Genomic DNA, 20032 nt, shown 5'->3' with positions numbered 1-20032 from the left:
CAGATGGTAGAGGACTGTTGTGTGGAGACGTCTGGAGGTGTGGTGATGGCAGGTTGCAGGTTGAATGTCTCACCTGAACCAGGCAAAGACAACCAGTTCTGGAGCATCACGGGAGACGGAATAATTCGCAACAACTTCAAGCCCGACCTTGTGCTGGAGGTCAAAGGTCAGTACTTGCATATGCTTGAAATAAGAAAGACAGAATGAAAAGAAATGAAACAGAAAGGTTGGAATGAAACAAACAGAGAAACATTCACATGCACATAGGGCGTGTGTGTGTGTGTGTGTGTGTGTGTATCTGTCAGTAAGAAAACTGCACCCTCCACTGATGAGCTCATAATCTCTTACTGATGACACATTCTAATGTCACATCATACCTGTGTGATATTTCTATTAGCAACTGTGCTCGATCTGCTTGGGCAACTACACTGACCCTCTCATACATACCACAACATCCTGTCAGAGGCAAAGAATCTGTGCAATCTAAATGCTTAAAATATTCCGAAAAGTATTATAGTAAAATATGAATAGAATTAAAATGCATATATTGTTATAATATATAAAAAGATATAATTCATAAAGTTTTAAAGGTTCTATGGTCAATGTGAGTTGCCTAGTCACTAAATTATTTCTTCGGCTAGAAATGTGTGCCATCTTTACTCTATCTATAATTTTTTTTTATCCTTATTCAGCCACCACAATTAATTAGAAGTCACTGATAAAACATTTGTATGTATGTTTTTAAAGGAAACAATTTGTATTTTTTACATGTAAAGCATAAGGAGATCAGGACATCAAACAAGAAGTAAGATGAGGATAAATTATTTATTTGGACTGAGACGGTAGTCTCTGATGAAAGATCACTGCTGTATGGCTCCTTTTGTTTGTCTGAATCCAGAATGAGGCTGTTTGTGATTCAAATTACTGTAACCTGAGCTCCACCCTGACTTCAGTCAGCTCAGCAGTAGCCGTGCTGCCATCTAGTGGTCACTTAATGTGGAACACGTTAAATCACTCATCAGTCTTGAATTAGCACTGAAATGGCCAAGGCAAAAGTATATATTATATATTCACACACACACACACACACACATATAACACTTAGTTCTGGTTCTCAAATCTGATTGGCTGAGAACCTTATCCTGCCATTTCACAATTTGTATCATCTTGCATTTCTCACAGCAATAATGTAAATGTAAAGCATCTATAAAATACACGTACACTACTGTTCAACAGTTTGGCGGTCAGTAAGACGTTTTAAATGTTTTAAAATACAGTTTTCTATTATTGAATATATATATATATATATATATATATATATATATATATATATATATATATATATATATATATATATATATATATATATTATATATATTAGGGCTGTCAAATGATTAATCGCGATTAATCGCATCCAAAATAAAAGTTTGTTTACATAATTTATGTCTGTGTACGGAGTATAATTATTTTTTATATATAAATACACACACATGCATATATATAGTTAAGAAAATGTGTTATTTATATATAAATTATTTATATATAAAATAAATTATATATAATATAAATATATATACATGCATGTGTGTGTATTTATATATAGAAAATAATTATGTACCGTACACACACATGTATTATGTAAAAACAAACTTTTATTTTGGATGCGATTATTCGCGATTAATCGTTTGACAGCCCTAATATATATATATATATTATTATTATTATTATTAATATTATTTACTTTTTTATTTTATTTTTTATATTATTCCAGTAATGGCAACGCTGAATTTTCAGCAGACATTAGTCCGGTCTTCAGTCACATGATCCTTTTGATGCTGATTTGGTGCTAAAAAAAAAACATTTTCTTATTATCAATGTTGAAAACAGTTGTGCTGCTTAATATTTTTGTGTGTACTATGATAACTATGATATGTTTTTTATTAGGATTTATTTTAAAGTAAAGTTAGTACTTGTTAAAATCTTGAAGTATTTGACCTTCTTAATCTATTCTTCATCCAGGTGGCCAACAGTATGATAAAAACCAGGTGATTCTTAACACCTTTGATGAGCAGAAAAACAACCAGAGATGGACAGTGGAAATCCTTTAGTGCTTGAGTCACAGAGACCAATTCTGTTACTCCTGATGTTCAGCAGAACCCCTAAAAGATCTGAGGCTGTTCTGAGTCTTCAAGATGATGGGAATCTTAACCCCCAAAAATTACTCTTGACGAGTCTCTCTTACTGATGGATTGTTATCCCAAGATGAGAATGTGTTGGGGACTGAATCTTTTGAAATCACCCATCTACATTACAGTCTCTAAATGAGTGATGTGTCTTTGGACATTCAATGAAGTTCATCGACTACATCAAGGCCATTAAAAAGACCTGCCACAGTTTCACTGGATGCGTCTCAATCAGCTCCCTAGTTCAGTAGTCAGGGCACTGATCAGGGAGTCAGCCATTTTAAAAGCTGTCTCAATAGCAAAATACTTAAAGTGCACTGAAACGTTCGCTCCCTAAAACGTCCCACAATGCATCATGAAAACCAGGGAGCATCAATGCTCACTAACAGAAGTTCTGAAGCGCAAAACATAAATCATGCGAGCCAACTCACTACACATAATGACACGAGATAGATGTTTTTAAAGATACAAACCATTATTTAATTATATTTCAGCATAAATTACATCGCTAGACAGGTAATGAACATAATTAAACTAATGTTTGTAATCTACGGCTGAAATGGTGCACGTATATGTAACAAGCAAAGAATTTATAAGACTGTACGTTAACATTAAAAAAAGATATCAGATTAAGATATCAGTTCTGCTGTTGTTCATAAATACCAGTAGTGATGTTCTACAATGAGGATGTTGTCATGTCACAGGCAATAGTCATTAATGTCCCAATGTGTAGTGAGCAAGGGTCCTTACTGTCTTTTCCAGTGCCCGAATTTGTGTACACGATATACTGATTCATGACCTCGGAAACTGAATGAGACGCACCCACTCTTTTGTGCTAGTACTTTTTAGTTGTTGACCCGGCAACACAAATAACTGACCTGCTTGCAATGCAATGATATTACCAAAGGGGGTGCAATAGCATTAAGATTTGTACGTAGCTGCATTTTAGGTGGCCTTGTTCATTTTTTTTGCTAGTTAGATTGCTTAATGGGGCAAAAAGCTCTATTGTATTGACTAAATTATTTTTTTGTAAGAATTACATAAATCGTAGATATTTCATTATAGTATAGTAGATATTTTACTAGTGCCTTATTTTTTGAGGGCTCTAAAAATGTTTTTAACATCTCAACTTCGTCACATCTCAGGATGTTCACTAGTAGGGCTTGTGCGTGTTCATGTGCTATCAGCAGTCATGACATCATTTTCTTGTGGCTACGGAGTGATTAATCACATTTACTGGTTCAAAACAACCTGGCTTCAGAACTAATCTCTCATAAGTAAAATTTGCACTTTTTAAATGACATACTTTCAAGGGCTCCTGCACCAGATGAGCCACTTCTGTTGAGAGGAATCAGAATACAAATGGATAGTTTTCTCCAGGTATTACAGACTTCACTGAATGTAAGGCAACATTTATATGCCATTCAAAGTCACTGAATGTTTACTCACACTATTTTACAGTTGCTGTAGTGTTTAACATGTGAGACTATTCTGCTAAATCAGCAAAAAGAAACAGAAAAAGAAACACCATTGCACAATTCTATAACATTTCCTTCTATTCGTGCTGATCTGGCATCAGTTCAATCCTGTTCACATACTCACATTTATTGGAAAGGCAGCTGATCCTTGATCATCTGTTCTGTTCTCATAGTATTTTCTGTCTCTCCATTTTCTTTTATAAAGTTTTTTGATAGTTGGTTTTGTGTGTGTACATTTTCTATATATCTATGTTTAGTCATCTGTTTTAGCGTTTTTATGTTCATGATTTCCTAAATATACTGTTACATATACAATAAAACATTTTTATTGTTTGTTTGGCTTTTCAAGTTGTTTATGAATAAGACGAGCAATGTATATATTTGAAATAATGAACAAGAGACTTTTTATATATACTAATATATTTTTTATATACTATATATACACAATACTCATTTTGTAATGCAAAATAAAGACACTAGCCATTAGATAAATGTTTTTAATTCAACGGACATTAAAAAAAGTGCCAGGTTTAACAGCTTAAGTAGGTTTTTGGTTGCCATAGTCACTCTTTCTGGTCCTCAGTGATGGACACCACAGTTTTGCCACGAGCATGATCGTGCTCTACTTTCTGAAAGGCTTGAGGCACCTTAGCAAACGAGAACACTTCCTCCACCACGGGACGGACCTACAACGACACAACAGATCACAAAAGTTAAAAGTAACTTTAAATAACACCTACAGGTTCACTGAAAATTCATATAAAAGCCTGAAAATCAAGTGCGCTTGTACTGCATTAGTTGATGCTAGAGTCATAGTGGGTGTTGTAGTTTAGTTGTGGTGTTGATGTGGTGTAGAGATTAGTATTCTGAGCAAGTAAACAGAAAGTTGCTGGTTTGACCCACACAAGTTTTAAGCTCTTGTCTTCACCATCATGCCCTTGAGCACGATTTGCTACCGGAACTGTCTGTCTCTGTAAAGAGTTTATGGAAAAAATATATGATCTGCTGAACTCATTATCAAAGGTCAAGTGATTCATTATAATTACAATAAGAATAACCACTAAAAAGAACAAATAAATAAATTAAACTTCCAACACAGGTAACTTAAAAATCAGACCAAAAGTCGGGCCAAGTATTATTTTGTATAAATGTTTTTAAAGAATTATAAATATATATATTTATATATCTCACCGTATTCTCATGAACTTTAAAGGAGAATATCTTATCTAAACTAACCCTCACTGACCACAATCTTGTTAGTTGAGAGTGAAAATATAAACATGCCTGGTTAGCAAACAAACAGAACATGCAGGCACAACACCACAATGCTTTAAAGGAAATAAGATGAGATACATTTCCTGTCTGTTGTTCTCTGAATCACTATGTATTTTTACTTAGATGCGACAAGTTTCTAACTTTAAAAAAATGTTTTTATGCTTTCCAATATAGAAAAAGCTCCCTTAAATGCTGATTAGCATTAAAGTTTAAAGGATATATTCAAATAACGGTAACTTTAATCATGTTCTTTTTGGTTTCTTTCTCTTCTTTAATGTCTGATATTAAATTCATAAATCCCAGAGCTCCATAACTTCTCTTTCAATGACGCGTCTGTCTTGTGTTTATGTCTGGTGCAGTGTCTGCTATATCTGACATCTATCGTGAGGGCGGTGGCCCTTCATACTGTTTTTCCCGCCATGGAACAGTCAAGTTGTGATAACACAAGCGCATGATGACTGTTCTGTCTTATTTCTGTGTTCAAGCAAACCACAAACGACTTAAATAAATATGCAACTGTGATTACAGATGGTAAAGATGCTGGTAAAGTTAAGATGTCATTCTATTTTGACATGGAATCATTTTTCTTCCTGCTAAAAGTTCAAATCTGCAGGGGAAAGTAGATGCTATTTATTTTATTTATATGTTTAGTTGAGTTACAGTTGCTGCTAATCACCGTCAGTGCGAACAAAGTGCCACAACTGAGAATCACGTATACAAGCTGACAGTTAAGAGAACTGACTGAAGAAGATATGGGAAGGAGAAAGCTTAGGTGGCTGACTTGTTGCCTCGCTGCCCTATTAGGCGATGACTTTGTAGGCAGTGTGAATGTGCGCATGAAGATACCTCACAAAACTGATTTCAGATTGAGGAAGCGTAAGGGTTTAATGAACTACAGCAAAATAGAGAGCTTTGGAGATAACTAAGCAAATATTTAATTACTGCAATACTAATTTCTCACTAGAAATGACATCAAAAGTGGAAAGTGTTGGTCAAAAACAACTGACCACTGCAACTGTCAGATGCCATCTTTATTTTTTTAGCTCAACTGTCACGGAATAGAAAGCACAGGATAGTGGGATATCAAAGGCAGCGAAGGATACATCTATGCTGCCTTCCAAAAATCAGAGTTAGACAGGATGTAGTCTCAGCCTCAGACGTCACGCCCACGGAATGTTGGCTAAACGTCTGATGCATATGGTACACTTAACTGGAAACACTTCAGGAATGTCGAAGTCGTCATCTGATTGGTTGAATTTTATCGGATTTCCGGGGGGCGCGAGTGTCGCGTTTATTTTCGGTCCGCCGGGAAACAAAGCGCAGACGTGTGATTGCGGAAGAAAAACTGTTGTGTTTACATGAGTGACAATGAGCATTTATCAAGATCAGCTAAACGTAGGATTCTCAAAAGTATGCGAGGTTCACGGCATAGACTCTTTAAGAGATGTCCAGGAGTTTTGTTTGAGGCACTTAGTGGAGACAAAAAGAGATATTTTAGCCTGTTTGCCGACGGGATTTGGGAAGAGTATTATTTTCCAAGCCTGGCCGACCCTTTGTCAGCATTTAGAAGGATTCCCAGCAGATCCAATTTTACTAGTTGTGTGTCCCCTCCTATCTATTATGGAAGATCAATGACTTACTACTTGTTTTCTTCTCCTTCTTTGATTTTCTATGCTGACTGACTTGTTGCACGCCGGTCTGTTGTTGTGGGGACATTTCCACGCCCCGAAACGTGACGCTGAACGAAACGAACTGTAATTGGTTGTTTGACATGTCGGTCAAACGGCCTTATGGGCGGGCCTTGGCCGAAGAAAGCTGCTATGAATTCCAGACCTTCAGCCGTCAGTCTGAAGGTCTGGCTACGCGAGACTAGACAGGATGTGATATGATCATTGGATTCCAACATGGCTTGTTGCCCTCCTACCTGCCTGCAGAGGCAGCATTTTTCAGTCTCACACACATCAAATACACTCAGTCTGATGTACCTTTCCAGAATCAACCATTTCACTGATCTCGTCCAGCGTTGAGCCACTTGGGGCAAAGAAACCCCAGCGGTAGTGCACTCCTTTCCTGAGGTGCTGAGAAAGAGAGAGAGAATTAGTACTGAGCAATCTTCTACCTCCACATTTATCCACTCTACAGATAAAGCGTCGTTGGGAAACTCAATTCACGTATCTACCCTGAATTGATAAAATCAAATAAAATTCTGTATCAAAAATTATAAGGAAACACCAGTACTTTGTTTAGGCTTGGTTTGTTGGGAATTCCAAACCTGTGCACATATATTCAAACGCACATAACTATAGAACCAATTCTTAATGCGCATGTGACCGCCATCAGTGTTTCTCACAGGTTCGCGCTTAAAGTCTTTGTAGAGAGAATGGTGTCGTCTTAGCGGCCCCTAATTTAATAACAAATGATTGTTGTGACGGAAGCGAATCAATCATAACTAACCTTAGCTGGAAAATAACTTTATTAAAGAACCGCTATAAAGCCAAAACAATCTCTGTTACCTTAAATTATACGCTTATCTCTGTAAAGCTGCTTTGAAACAATCTACATTGTTAAAAGCGCTATATAAATGAAGATTACTTGACTTGACTTGACTTATAACTTGACTAACGAATGAAATGATGTCAGGTAATCAGGTTTAGGTTCCTGACACTTCTACACTCCTTCATTCTGGATCAGTATATTATCATTCATTAGATCACTTCTTTTCCTACACCACAGGACAAGGTGGTGTAAAGCAATAATGGGTCATAGCAGTGAAATGAAAGAGTATTTGATAATGAAATGCTATAATAATTTCTAGATCAATATTCGATCAAGTAGATTTGTGACATTGATCATATGACTTTGTAGAGATGTTCTTGCTTCCACTGAATTTCTTCTGTGGGTTGGCAGAAAAGCAGAACAGGGGTGTCGATTTCCTGCTGAAATTCAGTGGTGTGGATTTCCTGAAACATGAACCTCTGCAAGAACAGTGTTCAGAGTCAGACTAACCACAAAAAAATTATCTACATACTGCAGTATTCAAACTGTTTTGAAAGAACACTTATTCACCACGGATGCATTAAATTGTTAAAAAAAAACACTAAAAGATATATATTATGTTACAAAAGCTTGCTATTTCAAATGAATACTGTTCTTTTGTACTTTCTATTCATCAAAAATATTAAAGACAGCATAACTGTTTCTGATTTCTGAAGGATCATGTGACTCTGAAGACTGGAGTAATGATGCTGAAAATTCAGCCTTGCCATTACAGGAATAAATGACATTTTAAAATATATTACAATAGAAAACAGTTATTTTTCACAATATTACTGTTTTACTGTATTTATGAACACATTAATGCAGCCTTGATGAGCATAAGAGATGAAGTCTCTCGATGTTTTTATGAAAATTAAGTGATTCATACAAGCTATTAATTCACCCACACATACATCTGTTTGAAAGGTCATGGTTATAAATTGATGAACCGGAGTTCAAACCTCTGTGCCAGAAGAAGCTAGATTTCTAGATGTTTTTCACCAGCACATGGACAGGAAGTCTCTACCTTCAGCACTTTGCATCCTATGGTGACTCCAGACTGCATCATCCCGTCTGCTAGGCCCAGTTGGTCTGTGTTACGCAGGAACGGTGTTAATAGAGTAACATATTTAGCACCATTCCAGGGTTTCAGAAGATCTAGTGCCCATTTCTCAGTTTCACCACCGATATTGTCTAAAATCAAATCAAACCTAAAAGAGAGAAAGAGACAAAAGATATAAACTCAACTTCCATCACAAGTTCCATAAAAAGTCACTGACTGGTTGCCCAAAAACGAACTTTTCTAAAGTCTGTAGTTGCTTTTCAACCGGTCCAGCAGTGTAGTCCACGACATCATCAGCACCCAGATCTCTCACCAGCCGCTCTGCATTCTGGGAACACGTTACAGTCACATGGGCGCCCCAGGCCTTTATCATCTGTAGAGAAGTAAAAAGCAACATCTTAATCAAAATGTCAATTATACAGTGGTGTTATACACAAATGATTATGTGTTTTATTACTTATTAACTAATTTGAAATTATTTCCAAAAAATGTTTTAAATTATGAAAAATGATAAATAAATCTTACATGCAAAGAATTATCATCATCACCTGTATAGCAAAGGTCCCCACTCCTCCTGATCCTCCCAGGATCAGAACGCTGTATGAGGAAAGGATAGTTCCATTACAGCCAGTCTTAAACAACTGCACATCTATTATGATTCATCTAAGCCTCTAACATAGGTATGAATTATTTGAAATCACCGTTGTTGTGTTCAAGTGTTGCTGAGATCACAGGGTCGAAAGCAAAGAAGAACTTTCAGCATATAAAGTACGGTTGTCTTTAAATAAGAATGATCTGCTAAATAATGTAGCAAATTTGTAAATACATGCTTCAATGTGGTAATTAATGTCATTATGTAATTTGTTTTGAGATGCCTAATCTAATTTGTGTACATGCTAATTCAGTTAATACTATGAGGGCATTATTAACAGAAAAAATAAGGCTGGAAATGAAACTAGTAGATACAGAACAAGACAAAGCAAAAAGCAGAAAGGAACAAATATTTTTTGTTTAAAGGAGTCATGATATGAAGAGTTCAGATGCAAAAGTGCCATCTGAAATCTTCTTATGGAATGATCATTTTTATCAAGCTCGTATATTTAAGTTCAGTAATTTCACTTAAATGACAATTAATCGGTAATTTTCATTGCCATTTAAGTGAAATTACTGAATTTAAATATACAAGCTTGATCAAAAAGATCATTCTAGAAGAAAATTTCAGATGGCACTTAGAGGCTTTTGCATCTGAACTCTTCATATATATACACATATAGAATTGTTCACCATAAATCAAAAATATGATTCTATGTGAGATAAGCCTAATAACTGGGCGAAACGAAGACCTACTCCCACTCGCCTCAACAGGAGCAACGGACAATGTGGTACAATCACTGAAAGATGAACCTGAACAAACAAGTACTTGCCGTTTCTTAGCACAGTTGTCTTTGTTCAAGCCACCGGTGTTGACGATGGCAGACCAGGCCGTTGCAGCCACATACGGGATGGATGCTGCTTCAACATGCCTGAGTGATTTGGGCTTATGGGACACCTAAATCACAGAGATGAACAATGAACTTCTCTACGTAGGAGTGATTTAATTATCTAAAGGACAACAATTGTCATGTGACGTGTCAAAACTGCTGTACTGTTCTCTACATGTGAATGAATGCTTTTATCCGTTTATACAACAAAACATGAAATTAAATATTACCTCATTGGCACTAAGCACTACAAACTCTGCCAGGCCGCCCTGCTTCCATGGAGGGACAGCGGCCCACACCTAACAGAGAAAAACATACTTTAGGGTAATTATTGGACATTGTGTATATAATATCATACAGTTGATCATTCAGTTGATGATATTATATAGAATAATAACTGAATAGAGCACCTGATCTCCTGGTTTAAAGTAGTTTACATCCAGGCCACATTCCATGATCTCTCCAGATACATCCCGCCCCAGGATTAAAGGAAACTCACTGCCTGCCTGGTTTATGTTCAGTGGATCACGTTTCATGGCCATAGTAGCTGCTCCATAACCACCTATAGGAAACATAAATGACTTTATTTAGTACACTATAAACTGAAATACATGTTTATTGTTTAATTAATGACGTTAAAGACCCAGTCAGGCTGGTCCCAACAGGCCTTGTGACTCATCCTTTCACAATAACACAATAAAGTGGTGTGGTTTTGACTTTGCATTTAGGCAAGATGGTGTAAAGCTGATGATGAAATAAAACGTTTAAGTTGAAGTGCTAACATTACTAAAAGTAAAACTATGTACATGTATGCATATAAACCATTTAAAATATCAAATAACACATAAAATACTAATTCTAACTGACTGTAACATGGTGATATTTAGCAAGCACCACTAATGACTGGTCATAATGACTAAGCAATTCACAATTATGATATTGCATGCTACAGTTCAAAGTCAAACTTTTTCTGGTGGTGGTCATTTGTCCCTCGCTTACTTATGTCATATCTGAAAGTGACAAACTTTTCTGAACCATGTAAGATGCCTACTATAATCATTCTACACAATAGAAATGACACATGCTATAAACACAATGATATCATTAAGTGATGTGATGGTCACATACCCCTCATACTGATGTCGATGGGGTTTATACCCGCAGCGTGCACCTTCACGATCACTTCATTGGGATAGTGGATGATCGGAAGCGCCGCGTTCTTAGTGAACCGCAACACCTCGTTGTTCCCGTATTTGTCGATGACCCATGCGGGCATCACAGTCCTGCGGGAGGCTGAGAAGCTGAAGCTCCTATACTGACCCCTCAGCGAGCACACCAACCACCGTCTACACATGAGCATGATTGATCAATCATAAAAAAATATTCCAGGGCTCTCCTCCCGAGGATATTTCTTACAGTCTCATAAGCCCTTCATCGATTAGGAATAAAACATATTAGAGCTTGATTACACAGTCACAAGTTCAGCAAAAGCGCGTCTCTTGTCCTGCAAAGTCAAAACACTCCGGTGAACTTTCACACGACGAACTGAACCAATCAAAAGACACATTGCTTTTCGATTGACCAATCAGAGAGTAGAGGTGATGGAACGTCAGCGGGGTCAACAGAAAGTGTCATGTCAGCCTCCAGTGCAGTAACAGCGATGCTCGGCCTGTCCATTAGAGAGGTCTGTGCTTACTTTAACCTTAAATGAATTTATATCGCTTAGTTGTAGCCAAGAATTGAACTTTATAAGGATTCACCGCGCTGTTTTTCTTGGCACTGTGTTACTTAATGTTTCAATTCAAAATCCTTCTAAATTCAGCCTATAAAGCAGTCTGCCACAGCTGGTAGACCTTCTAAGATCAGCATAGCAGTAGCTATGAGTGTAATGAGCTTTTAGCTTAATATTCAGATACATGCATTTATATAATTACCTACTAAAATATAAACCCTCATTGTCTGCCTACTACAGGTGTCCCAGGCACTGAGGGATGGAAGAGTGTCTGCCACCGAGCTCTGCAAAAAGTGCATCAACCAAATACAAAGGACACGTTACCTGAATGCTTATATCACCATTACAGAGGAGACAGCCATGGAACAAGCACAGAGAGCAGACATTAGGCTCAGCACAGGTATGTATGTGTCACATAAAATGTATATTTAATTCATGGCTGAATAATAATTTCCTTGTGCTCTATGTTTTTTCTTGTAAGGCAAACCTCTTGGTCCTCTGGACGGCATTCCCTTCTCTGTAAAAGACAACTTCTGCACGGATAACATCGAGACCACCTGTGCTTCAAACATGCTTAAAGGTCAGCTAAAATACAATAACAAGATTGAAGCATAGACACCTTTACGGTGTCACTGGTGATTTGTGAGCGGTTTACATTTAGTCTGTTTGGATTTGTAGGTTACATTCCTCCATTCAATGCTACAGTTGTGCAGAAGCTGCTGGATCAAGGAGCAGTTCTTGTTGGAAAAACTAATTTAGACGAGTTCGCAATGGGGTAAGATCCAAGTGTGCACCTACACTGCTTTTTAAAAGTTTGGGCTCAGTAAGATATATGAATGTTTTGTTTTTTCAGCAATGATAATGTACATAATTGAATAGATTAAACAGATTGAGTCTGCTCTGCAAGTCTGAGCATTTCCTCTGTCTCTCTCTCTCTTAAGATCTGGCAGTGCGGATGGGGTGTTCGGTCCAGTTCGTAACCCATGGAGCTATGCAACCCAATACCGTGAACAGAGCAAAGAAGATCCGGATTCTGATTGGGCAATCGCAGGAGGAAGTTCAGGAGGTAGTGCAGCGGCAGTGGCTTCTCTCAGCAGCTTCCTGTGAGTGTAAAACTCTCCATATAATTCTGCATACTACAGCATTCGCTTCAATATTCAAAAGCATGTTCATAAAGCCCAGTTCACATGTTTGAGCAGGTGCTCCCAGATGAAAGCAGAGGAATAGTTCTCTGTATATCTGAAACAATATATTATATTATCTAATATTTTAGCATTCATTTCAGAACAGATGTAGACATAACTCATTTCCTCTTTTGATCTTTCTGACACTTTATAAGTGACTAATTGATCATAATGTATTTATTTAGCAGTTTAATACTCTGCATTTAATTAGTTAGGTAATAGATGTTCATGTGCAGGGGGTGAGTGTACCAGAAACACATTATACATAAGGCTTCATTTAGAATGTGTATGGGCCTAAAACTATCTCTTTGCCACACCTGCCGAGGGCCGGTAACTTCAAAACTTTAGATACTAGTGAAAATTCACAATTTCCTATTCCAATTTCAATACCACAACTAAAACTACTAGCTACAATAAATATAAATTTAAAACATTAAAGACAAGTAAACAGTCAGTAGTAAAATAAAAACAAATTACAAGCAAAAGCACAAAATAAATAAAATGTAACAAAGATACTGTGAAACTGTGCTTTTCAGGTTTTTCAGGTAGGGCTGACAGTAGTTTTCAGGTACAGAAATTTGATAAAGTAAGCAAATGTAAAATAACACTGCATAGTCTTCACTGTATAAATTAAACTTAAACATCCTTATTAAAGTTACAAAAGTTATTTAGTCAAGACCAGTGAGTGATTTTTTTTCTTTGTCCTTTGTTGTTTGATTAACATTAAAAACGGACAGCAGGAATATTAGGCTGCTGTCACTTTAAGACTTATGCATGCCATGGATCTAATAAGCTATACGGAAACACATGCGTTTACTTTCTCAACTGTTTACGTATGGTTCACTTAAGACATAGCTGACTATGTTTACTAGGATTCTTGCTTTTTTTTTTACATAAAATTTTGAATTTGTCTGCTCAAGTGCAAGACAGCGTGCAAATACTAAACTGAGCTCTCTAAGACGCGGCTTTCAAGGGCGCGTGCTACGGATGTTTGCGCACACTAAACTTTCCACACAGCATGCAAGAAAATGAGCTCCCTTTCGCATCATCTTGAATATTGTCAAGGCTTAAACTTTTGGGACGATGCAACACTGGCCCGTCAACTGTCCTGAGCCTCTTTCACGTTTGTTCATGTTCATGCATTGTTAGAATTCATTCAAAATAAAATTTCTCTTAGAGCCTTGGGATCTGATACAGGAGGCTCTACACGAAACCCTGGTTCTCTATGTGGGGTCGTGGCTCTGAAACCCTCTTACGGCTTACTCTCTCGTCACGGCCTCATCCCTCTGGTCAACTCAATGGACGTGCCGGGAATCATGACCAGGAGTGTCCATGATGCTGCCACTGTCTTGAGTAGGAGATCTTTCGTTCATTAACATATGAGAGAGTCACTGATTTAAATTTGTACTTTACGTTTTTGGGGGATTTGTTTTTCAGGGATTCTGCAGGGCCGAGATGAGAGAGACTCAACAACTGTCCAGGCACCCGACACCCCACCTAGCCTTCCTGAACACTTTGACATTAGAGACATATGTGTTGGCATACCAAAGGTAAAGCTGCATTCAGACCATTCGCTGGGTGACAGCAGCTCAGTGTAGTTAACAGCAGAAGTAACTCAAATATTCAAACAAGCATTGTTTGTAAAGTTGGACAAATTATCTTACCATATACATATATAAAAAATGTAAATATATATTTATTATGTAATTGAAATGTAAAAAAATACTTAATTTGCATAGTAAATTTGTAAATTAAAATGTTAAGTATTTATCACAATAGTGATTACTTCCTTTAAATTAAATTTATGCTGCTTTAAATAAAAACATAATTGTGTCCAGGAAGGATTACTGTAATACAGTAATGAAATGGACTTTACTGCATTATGTTTATTTCTTACGACTGTAATGAGAATATGGGGCAAAATATGTTTAACTGTCGTAATACTATCACAATGCAAAACGTTTCTTTTTTTTTCAGATTTTTGGGGTGAAATAAATTTGATTGTAAGATTCAGTTATGTTTGTATGATATTGTAATAGAGTTTCTATGATGTTAGGAATATCATGCTCCGGGCCTGTCTAAGGACACTCTGGCCCAGTGGAGTCGAGTCGCAGCCATGTTTGAGCAGGCAGGGGCGCGGGTACAAGAAGTATCTCTCCCACACACGCAGCACTCCATCGTCTGTTACCACGTCCTATGTTGCTGTGAGGTTGCATCAAACATGGCACGTTTCGATGGGCTTGAATACGGTATTTAAAGCCTAACATTTCCAAAACCATCACATAACAATTAGACCTACATGATGGGTTTAAAATGTAGGTGTTACTTTTAAAGCTACAATTACAAAAAAAAAAAATGTACATCTCCATTTGAGTTTTGAAAGTTTTTTTTTAGTTTTTTTAATTGTCCCTTTTTCTCTTCAGGCCATCGCAGTGCAGTTGACAGCTCCACAGATGCAATGTACGCCACCACACGACATGAAGGCTTCAATAATGTGGTCCGCAGAAGAATCCTCTCAGGGAACTACTTCTTACTGAAATCGTGAGAGCCTCAAAAACAGAACCACAACTGTCTCAGATCCGTTTAACACTTTTACTTTATTCATAGTCTGTATAGCCCCTCTCATGCACACTCTATTTAAAGATGCACAAATTTGCTCACTTGCTTAGTTTCTACTAATGCATCGGTACTACATGATCATTGACATTATAGTTAAGTTTAAAAGTTTGGGGTCAGTACGATTTGTTTTGTTTTTTTTAAAGAAATTAATAATTTTATTCAGCAAAGATGCATTAAACTGATCAAAAATTACAATTTCAAATAATTCTATTTAGTAATGTTTCCTGAAATGAAACTGTATCACAGTTTCCGCAAAAATATTAAACAGCACAACTATTTTCAACATTGATAAGAATGTTAATGATAAAAAGAAACGTTTCTTAAGCACCAAATCAGCATATTAGAATTATTTCCGTATCATGTGACACTGATGACTGGAGTAATGGCTGCTTAAAATTCAGCTTTGCCATTGCAGGAATAAATTACGTTTTAAAATATATTAAAACAGAGAGCAGTTTTTTTTAATTGTACAAATATTTCACACTCTTACTGTTTTTTTATGGAGCCCCTAAAGGGACATGGTGGTGGAAAAAATATGAGATGAGAGGAAAAATTATGTCAATGCTTTTGCAATGCTCTCGCAAAATGTTTGCGTTTGGAATGCAAAACCATTGAAATATATTTTTTCCTCCCATCTCATATTTTTTCCATCACCAAGTCCCTTTAGAGGCTCTGTAGTTTTTACTGTATTTTTGATCAAATAAATGCAGTCTTGGTGAGCACAAGAGACTTCTTTCAAAATCTTACCGATGCCAAACTATTGAACGGTAGTGTGCATTAGTTCCCAATTTGAGTCTTAGCTACCTGCAAAAGTTATTCTTATTAACACATGGGCTGCACTTTTTTTGTTAGGAAACTGCATCCCAAAAAAGAAATGTTAATCACTTATACAGAATTTTTCAATATTCAGAACATTGAAGGTTGGCACTATATAGGCCTACTGGTACAAAAAAAGTAGCTCTTCCAAAATGTTACCATGGTGCAATTTTGATTTGCAAAAAAAAAAAAAAAATGGTATCAATCCAACCCTACTGTACAAATAATTAATAAATTAATGAATCATTATTATTCCTAAAATAAATAATTAATGTGTTTTAATGCAGCTTTGCCTTGGTTTTGCTCTCATAGAATGGTTACAGATATCAGCGTTTCAAATCTTCACGCCTGTCTTCGCAGGAATTATGAGCGTTACTTTGTGAAGGCTCAGCAAACCCGTCGTCTTATCACTGAAGATTTTGAAACCGTGTTCCGCTCTGGCATAGACGTTCTCCTCACGCCCACAACGCTGAGCGATGCAGCCCGCTACTCTGACTTCATACAGGAAGACAACCGAACACGCAGTGCTCAGGAGGATGTCTTCACCCAGCCTGTCAACATGGCAGGTATGCACAGGAAGTGGATATGAGAGAGAAATTACTCCTGAGATTCCATAGAGGTGCTGCATGTCCATATCTGGCTTTACCTGTGCAGATGTGGTTTGTTTATCACCTGTTTTGAGGTCAATCAGGGAGTTTTGCGTGATCACAACAATCGTCAAGGACGTGTGAACTCCAGCTAAATGACCTCTGAGTACAGCAGGGTTGTCTCCTGAAGCAGTATAAACAAACTCACAGCTGAGTTTAATGGGTCAATGAACTAACAAATCCAAAGTCCATCCATCTTCTTGTGATATTTTTCTAAGCCAAAATGTATCCTTGTTAATATGTATTTCCTCCACAGGTGTGCCTGCTGTGACAGTGCCAACAGCCCTTTCACCCCGAGGTCTTCCCATTGGCCTGCAGCTGATTGGTCAGACACTACAGGACTGGAAGTTGTTGACAGTAGCCCACTGGATGGAGCAACAACTCAACTTCCCATCGGTCCGTTTTCATGAAGACTCGAATAAGAGAGAGCTGGACCAATCAGTCAGAGAAAGGACACATACAGTAGGATTATAACCAAAACACAAAGACTGAACTGGTAGAGATGAAACCTTTGACGGTGTAATTTAATATGAAGTGAGAATATTTGTTGTAGAATGTACAGCAAAAGCTGTAACAGCACACTGGATCTATATGAGTCTCTATTTTGGACTTTGGGCTGCATCATTCATTCTCCTTTGCTTCTCAAAATTCAAGTGACATTTATTCTGCAGGATTGGCATAAATGGAGCCACTGAATTCAATTCACCACTGCTGATAAAAGATAAAAATGCAAATATCTCAATATCTCTATTTTTTTATTTTATAACAATATTTTATTTGTCAAACGTTATGGAGACAATAAAGTGTAAACCGTATTTGGGAAAAAGATTCCAATTTTAATAAATCAAATATATGTGATCATTTAATTGAATTAAATAGCATTATGTTATAAACATATAAACTCACATACACACAACACGTAGTTTTTTGCCACGCTGTATTTTTAAATCTATATGAGATTAAAAACAGCTGTTTTAAGCTAGTTCTTTTTTTATTATTAATGAGGAATATCGTCATCAGGAAACGTGTCACATTTTGGCAAAATTTCACTGGCAAAAAATGTTTTGTCAGTAGTGTAGCGATGTATAGACCAGATCTCAGACAGAATTCACTCAAAGAAAGCAGCTTTCTGTTGGTCAACCCGGCAAAATCATGTGAACAACTTGAGCTGGTTGCGAAACGTGCCTTTGGGAATCTTTCACCTTCACGACATTCGGAAACTTACTGTGATCTTAAAAATGACCCACTGCAATCCTTATAGTGCAGCTGTGGTTACTTTTCAGATATTGTGAAAGCATAAAAATAAATCAGTTAGGAAAAACTGGAGTGAAGGTAAAATAATTCTCATTTATACAATCAGACAATAAGGGCAAGCTTGTAAAATAACTTGTATTCAAAGAGAATGGTTGCAGGTCTCCAACAGAACCACATTGAATTCAGCTTGTGCCACAACCAAAGCAGAAGTTTGCAAGCAAACCGCAGATGCGGTGCTGTTTAACCATTCCATGAAAGTGCACACATCCTGTTTCTAACGTATGACAATACATAGGTACTTTGGCCGGAAATGAGCTTCAGTTATGTCTTGAGTATGAAGTCGTTATTTATAGTTTCTTTTTATGGCTAAGATTATTAACTGAATAAAGGGAGCTGGCCTTGAATTATTGTCTCTCCAGCACATCACAAATTGTGTTGTGAAACTTTTTTTTGTTCTGTTCTTACATTAAGATGGTTAAGTTAACAAAATAGTGTGTTGAATTGTATAATCACAATCATATTCAACACTGATAAACAGCATCTTCACACAAATGAAAGAATGTGAATTATAGATTTATCCTTGGACAAAGCTTAATGTTGTGTATTGTATGAAGAAGCTGGAATCATTCATTCTTGATTAGTGGTATCTTTTTGATTAGTGCTGGAAGTGTGCTCTTTATTTCATTAAAACTTGATGTGATTATCTCAGCAGCATCAGAGGAAGCTGGTGTATCTAATTTAGTCAGTGAAGAAGTGCACTTATTTCCATTTAACCATTTCATTCCACCATCTGTGACCACACACACAAAAGAAGTCACTTTCAAAGAAACGAGCTTTCTGTTGGTCTGTGCAGTGAATTTAATTGAACAACTTTTTGTTGTACAATTGGCGTACACCAATTGCCTTCACATTAAATTCTAGATGACATGGATTTCAATTGAAATGACTGGATTTTGCCCCTTCAAAATTCAACGAACAACGGTAAATGTGATGTCACCGCACATTAATTAGTCAGGGTAAACCCTATATTAAATTTTACATGGATGAACACAAGGACTTTCAGTCTTTTATAAAGGTCCTAGATCACGTCATTTTCACAACTCACGTGAAACGTGACCTATTGTGACGTATGTCCGAGTGTAAACGCTTCTCAAACAAGAAACAATGTAGGGCAGGACTTTTTTTCCATTTAGAATTGATTGGATTGTTGTGGTTTGCCGTTGTCATGATGTCATGTGAGTGACAGGTTGTCCCGCCCTTGTGCCAAAAAACGTGTTATCAAAGAAGAGAAGAGGGGAATTTATTTTGATTAAAGGTTATGGGGGCAAAACATTATGTGCACAGTTAAATCATTTAGAATATATACTGCAATATTCCATTAAAAAAAGAATTTTCAATTTTGATTTAATGGTGACTTTAAGCAACTCTCTTTGACAGTTTTACCATGTCTCGTTGCTTTTTTGCACTTCTTTTCTCAAACAGTCTCAAATTAGATCCTTAGTTTCAATAGGCTGAAACAAAAATAACTTCCATCAATGACATCAGTGTTGTAATATCTCTAGTCATCACTTCAGTGCTTGTGTCATGCCTAATAATATGTCCAAATACAAGTAATATGTCAATTATGGAAATATGAAAACAGCGTAGCTGGTCAGAACACCATGGTGACCCTATAGGGAGGTTTAACAGAACCGATAAGCTCTGCTTCCTCTCCAGGAAAGGTGCAGTGCAGTCACATGTTTCGTTGCTTGGTCAAATTTTGCAG

General features: G+C 36.8%; 3 protein-coding genes across 4 annotated transcripts in view; 2 read left to right on the top strand and 1 right to left on the bottom strand.

Annotated features, from left to right (window-relative positions):
• Positions 1–3994, top strand: part of crybg1a (crystallin beta-gamma domain containing 1a) — a 44916-nt gene extending 40922 nt beyond the window's left edge. For both annotated transcript variants that reach the window (XM_081393760.1, XM_081393761.1), the window contains 2 exons: positions 4–166; positions 2020–3994. In XM_081393760.1, coding sequence (XP_081249886.1) covers positions 4–166; positions 2020–2108 — 252 coding nt within the window. In that variant the 3' untranslated portion in view covers positions 2109–3994. The remainder of the gene's footprint in view (positions 1–3; positions 167–2019) is intronic.
• Positions 3995–4144: 150 nt separating this feature from the next.
• On the bottom strand, positions 4145–11693 carry rtn4ip1 (reticulon 4 interacting protein 1). The gene is made up of 9 exons (XM_081393774.1): positions 11144–11693; positions 10426–10577; positions 10246–10314; positions 9959–10083; positions 9083–9131; positions 8771–8907; positions 8499–8682; positions 6922–7014; positions 4145–4347 (listed from the first exon to the last, which is right to left on the bottom strand). The coding sequence occupies exons 1-9, from the start codon at positions 11373–11375 to the stop codon at positions 4225–4227; spliced, it is 1164 nt and encodes a 387-aa protein (XP_081249900.1). The 5' UTR covers positions 11376–11693; the 3' UTR covers positions 4145–4224.
• Positions 11609–19005, top strand: qrsl1 (glutaminyl-tRNA amidotransferase subunit QRSL1). Its single transcript, XM_081393772.1, has 11 exons — positions 11609–11699; positions 11988–12147; positions 12229–12327; positions 12426–12522; positions 12689–12850; positions 14109–14284; positions 14369–14481; positions 14988–15180; positions 15355–15472; positions 16727–16932; positions 17270–19005. The coding sequence occupies exons 1-11, from the start codon at positions 11649–11651 to the stop codon at positions 17485–17487; spliced, it is 1593 nt and encodes a 530-aa protein (XP_081249898.1). The 5' UTR covers positions 11609–11648; the 3' UTR covers positions 17488–19005.
• The last annotated feature ends 1027 nt before the right edge of the window (positions 19006–20032 follow it).

The sequence above is a fragment of the Scardinius erythrophthalmus genome (genome assembly GCF_964197995.2).
Source record: "Scardinius erythrophthalmus genome assembly, chromosome: 19".
Taxonomy (NCBI): Eukaryota; Metazoa; Chordata; class Actinopteri; order Cypriniformes; family Leuciscidae; genus Scardinius; species Scardinius erythrophthalmus.
The sequence above is the reverse complement of the archived record's forward strand: the minus strand, read 5'-3'. Positions and strand labels throughout refer to the sequence as shown.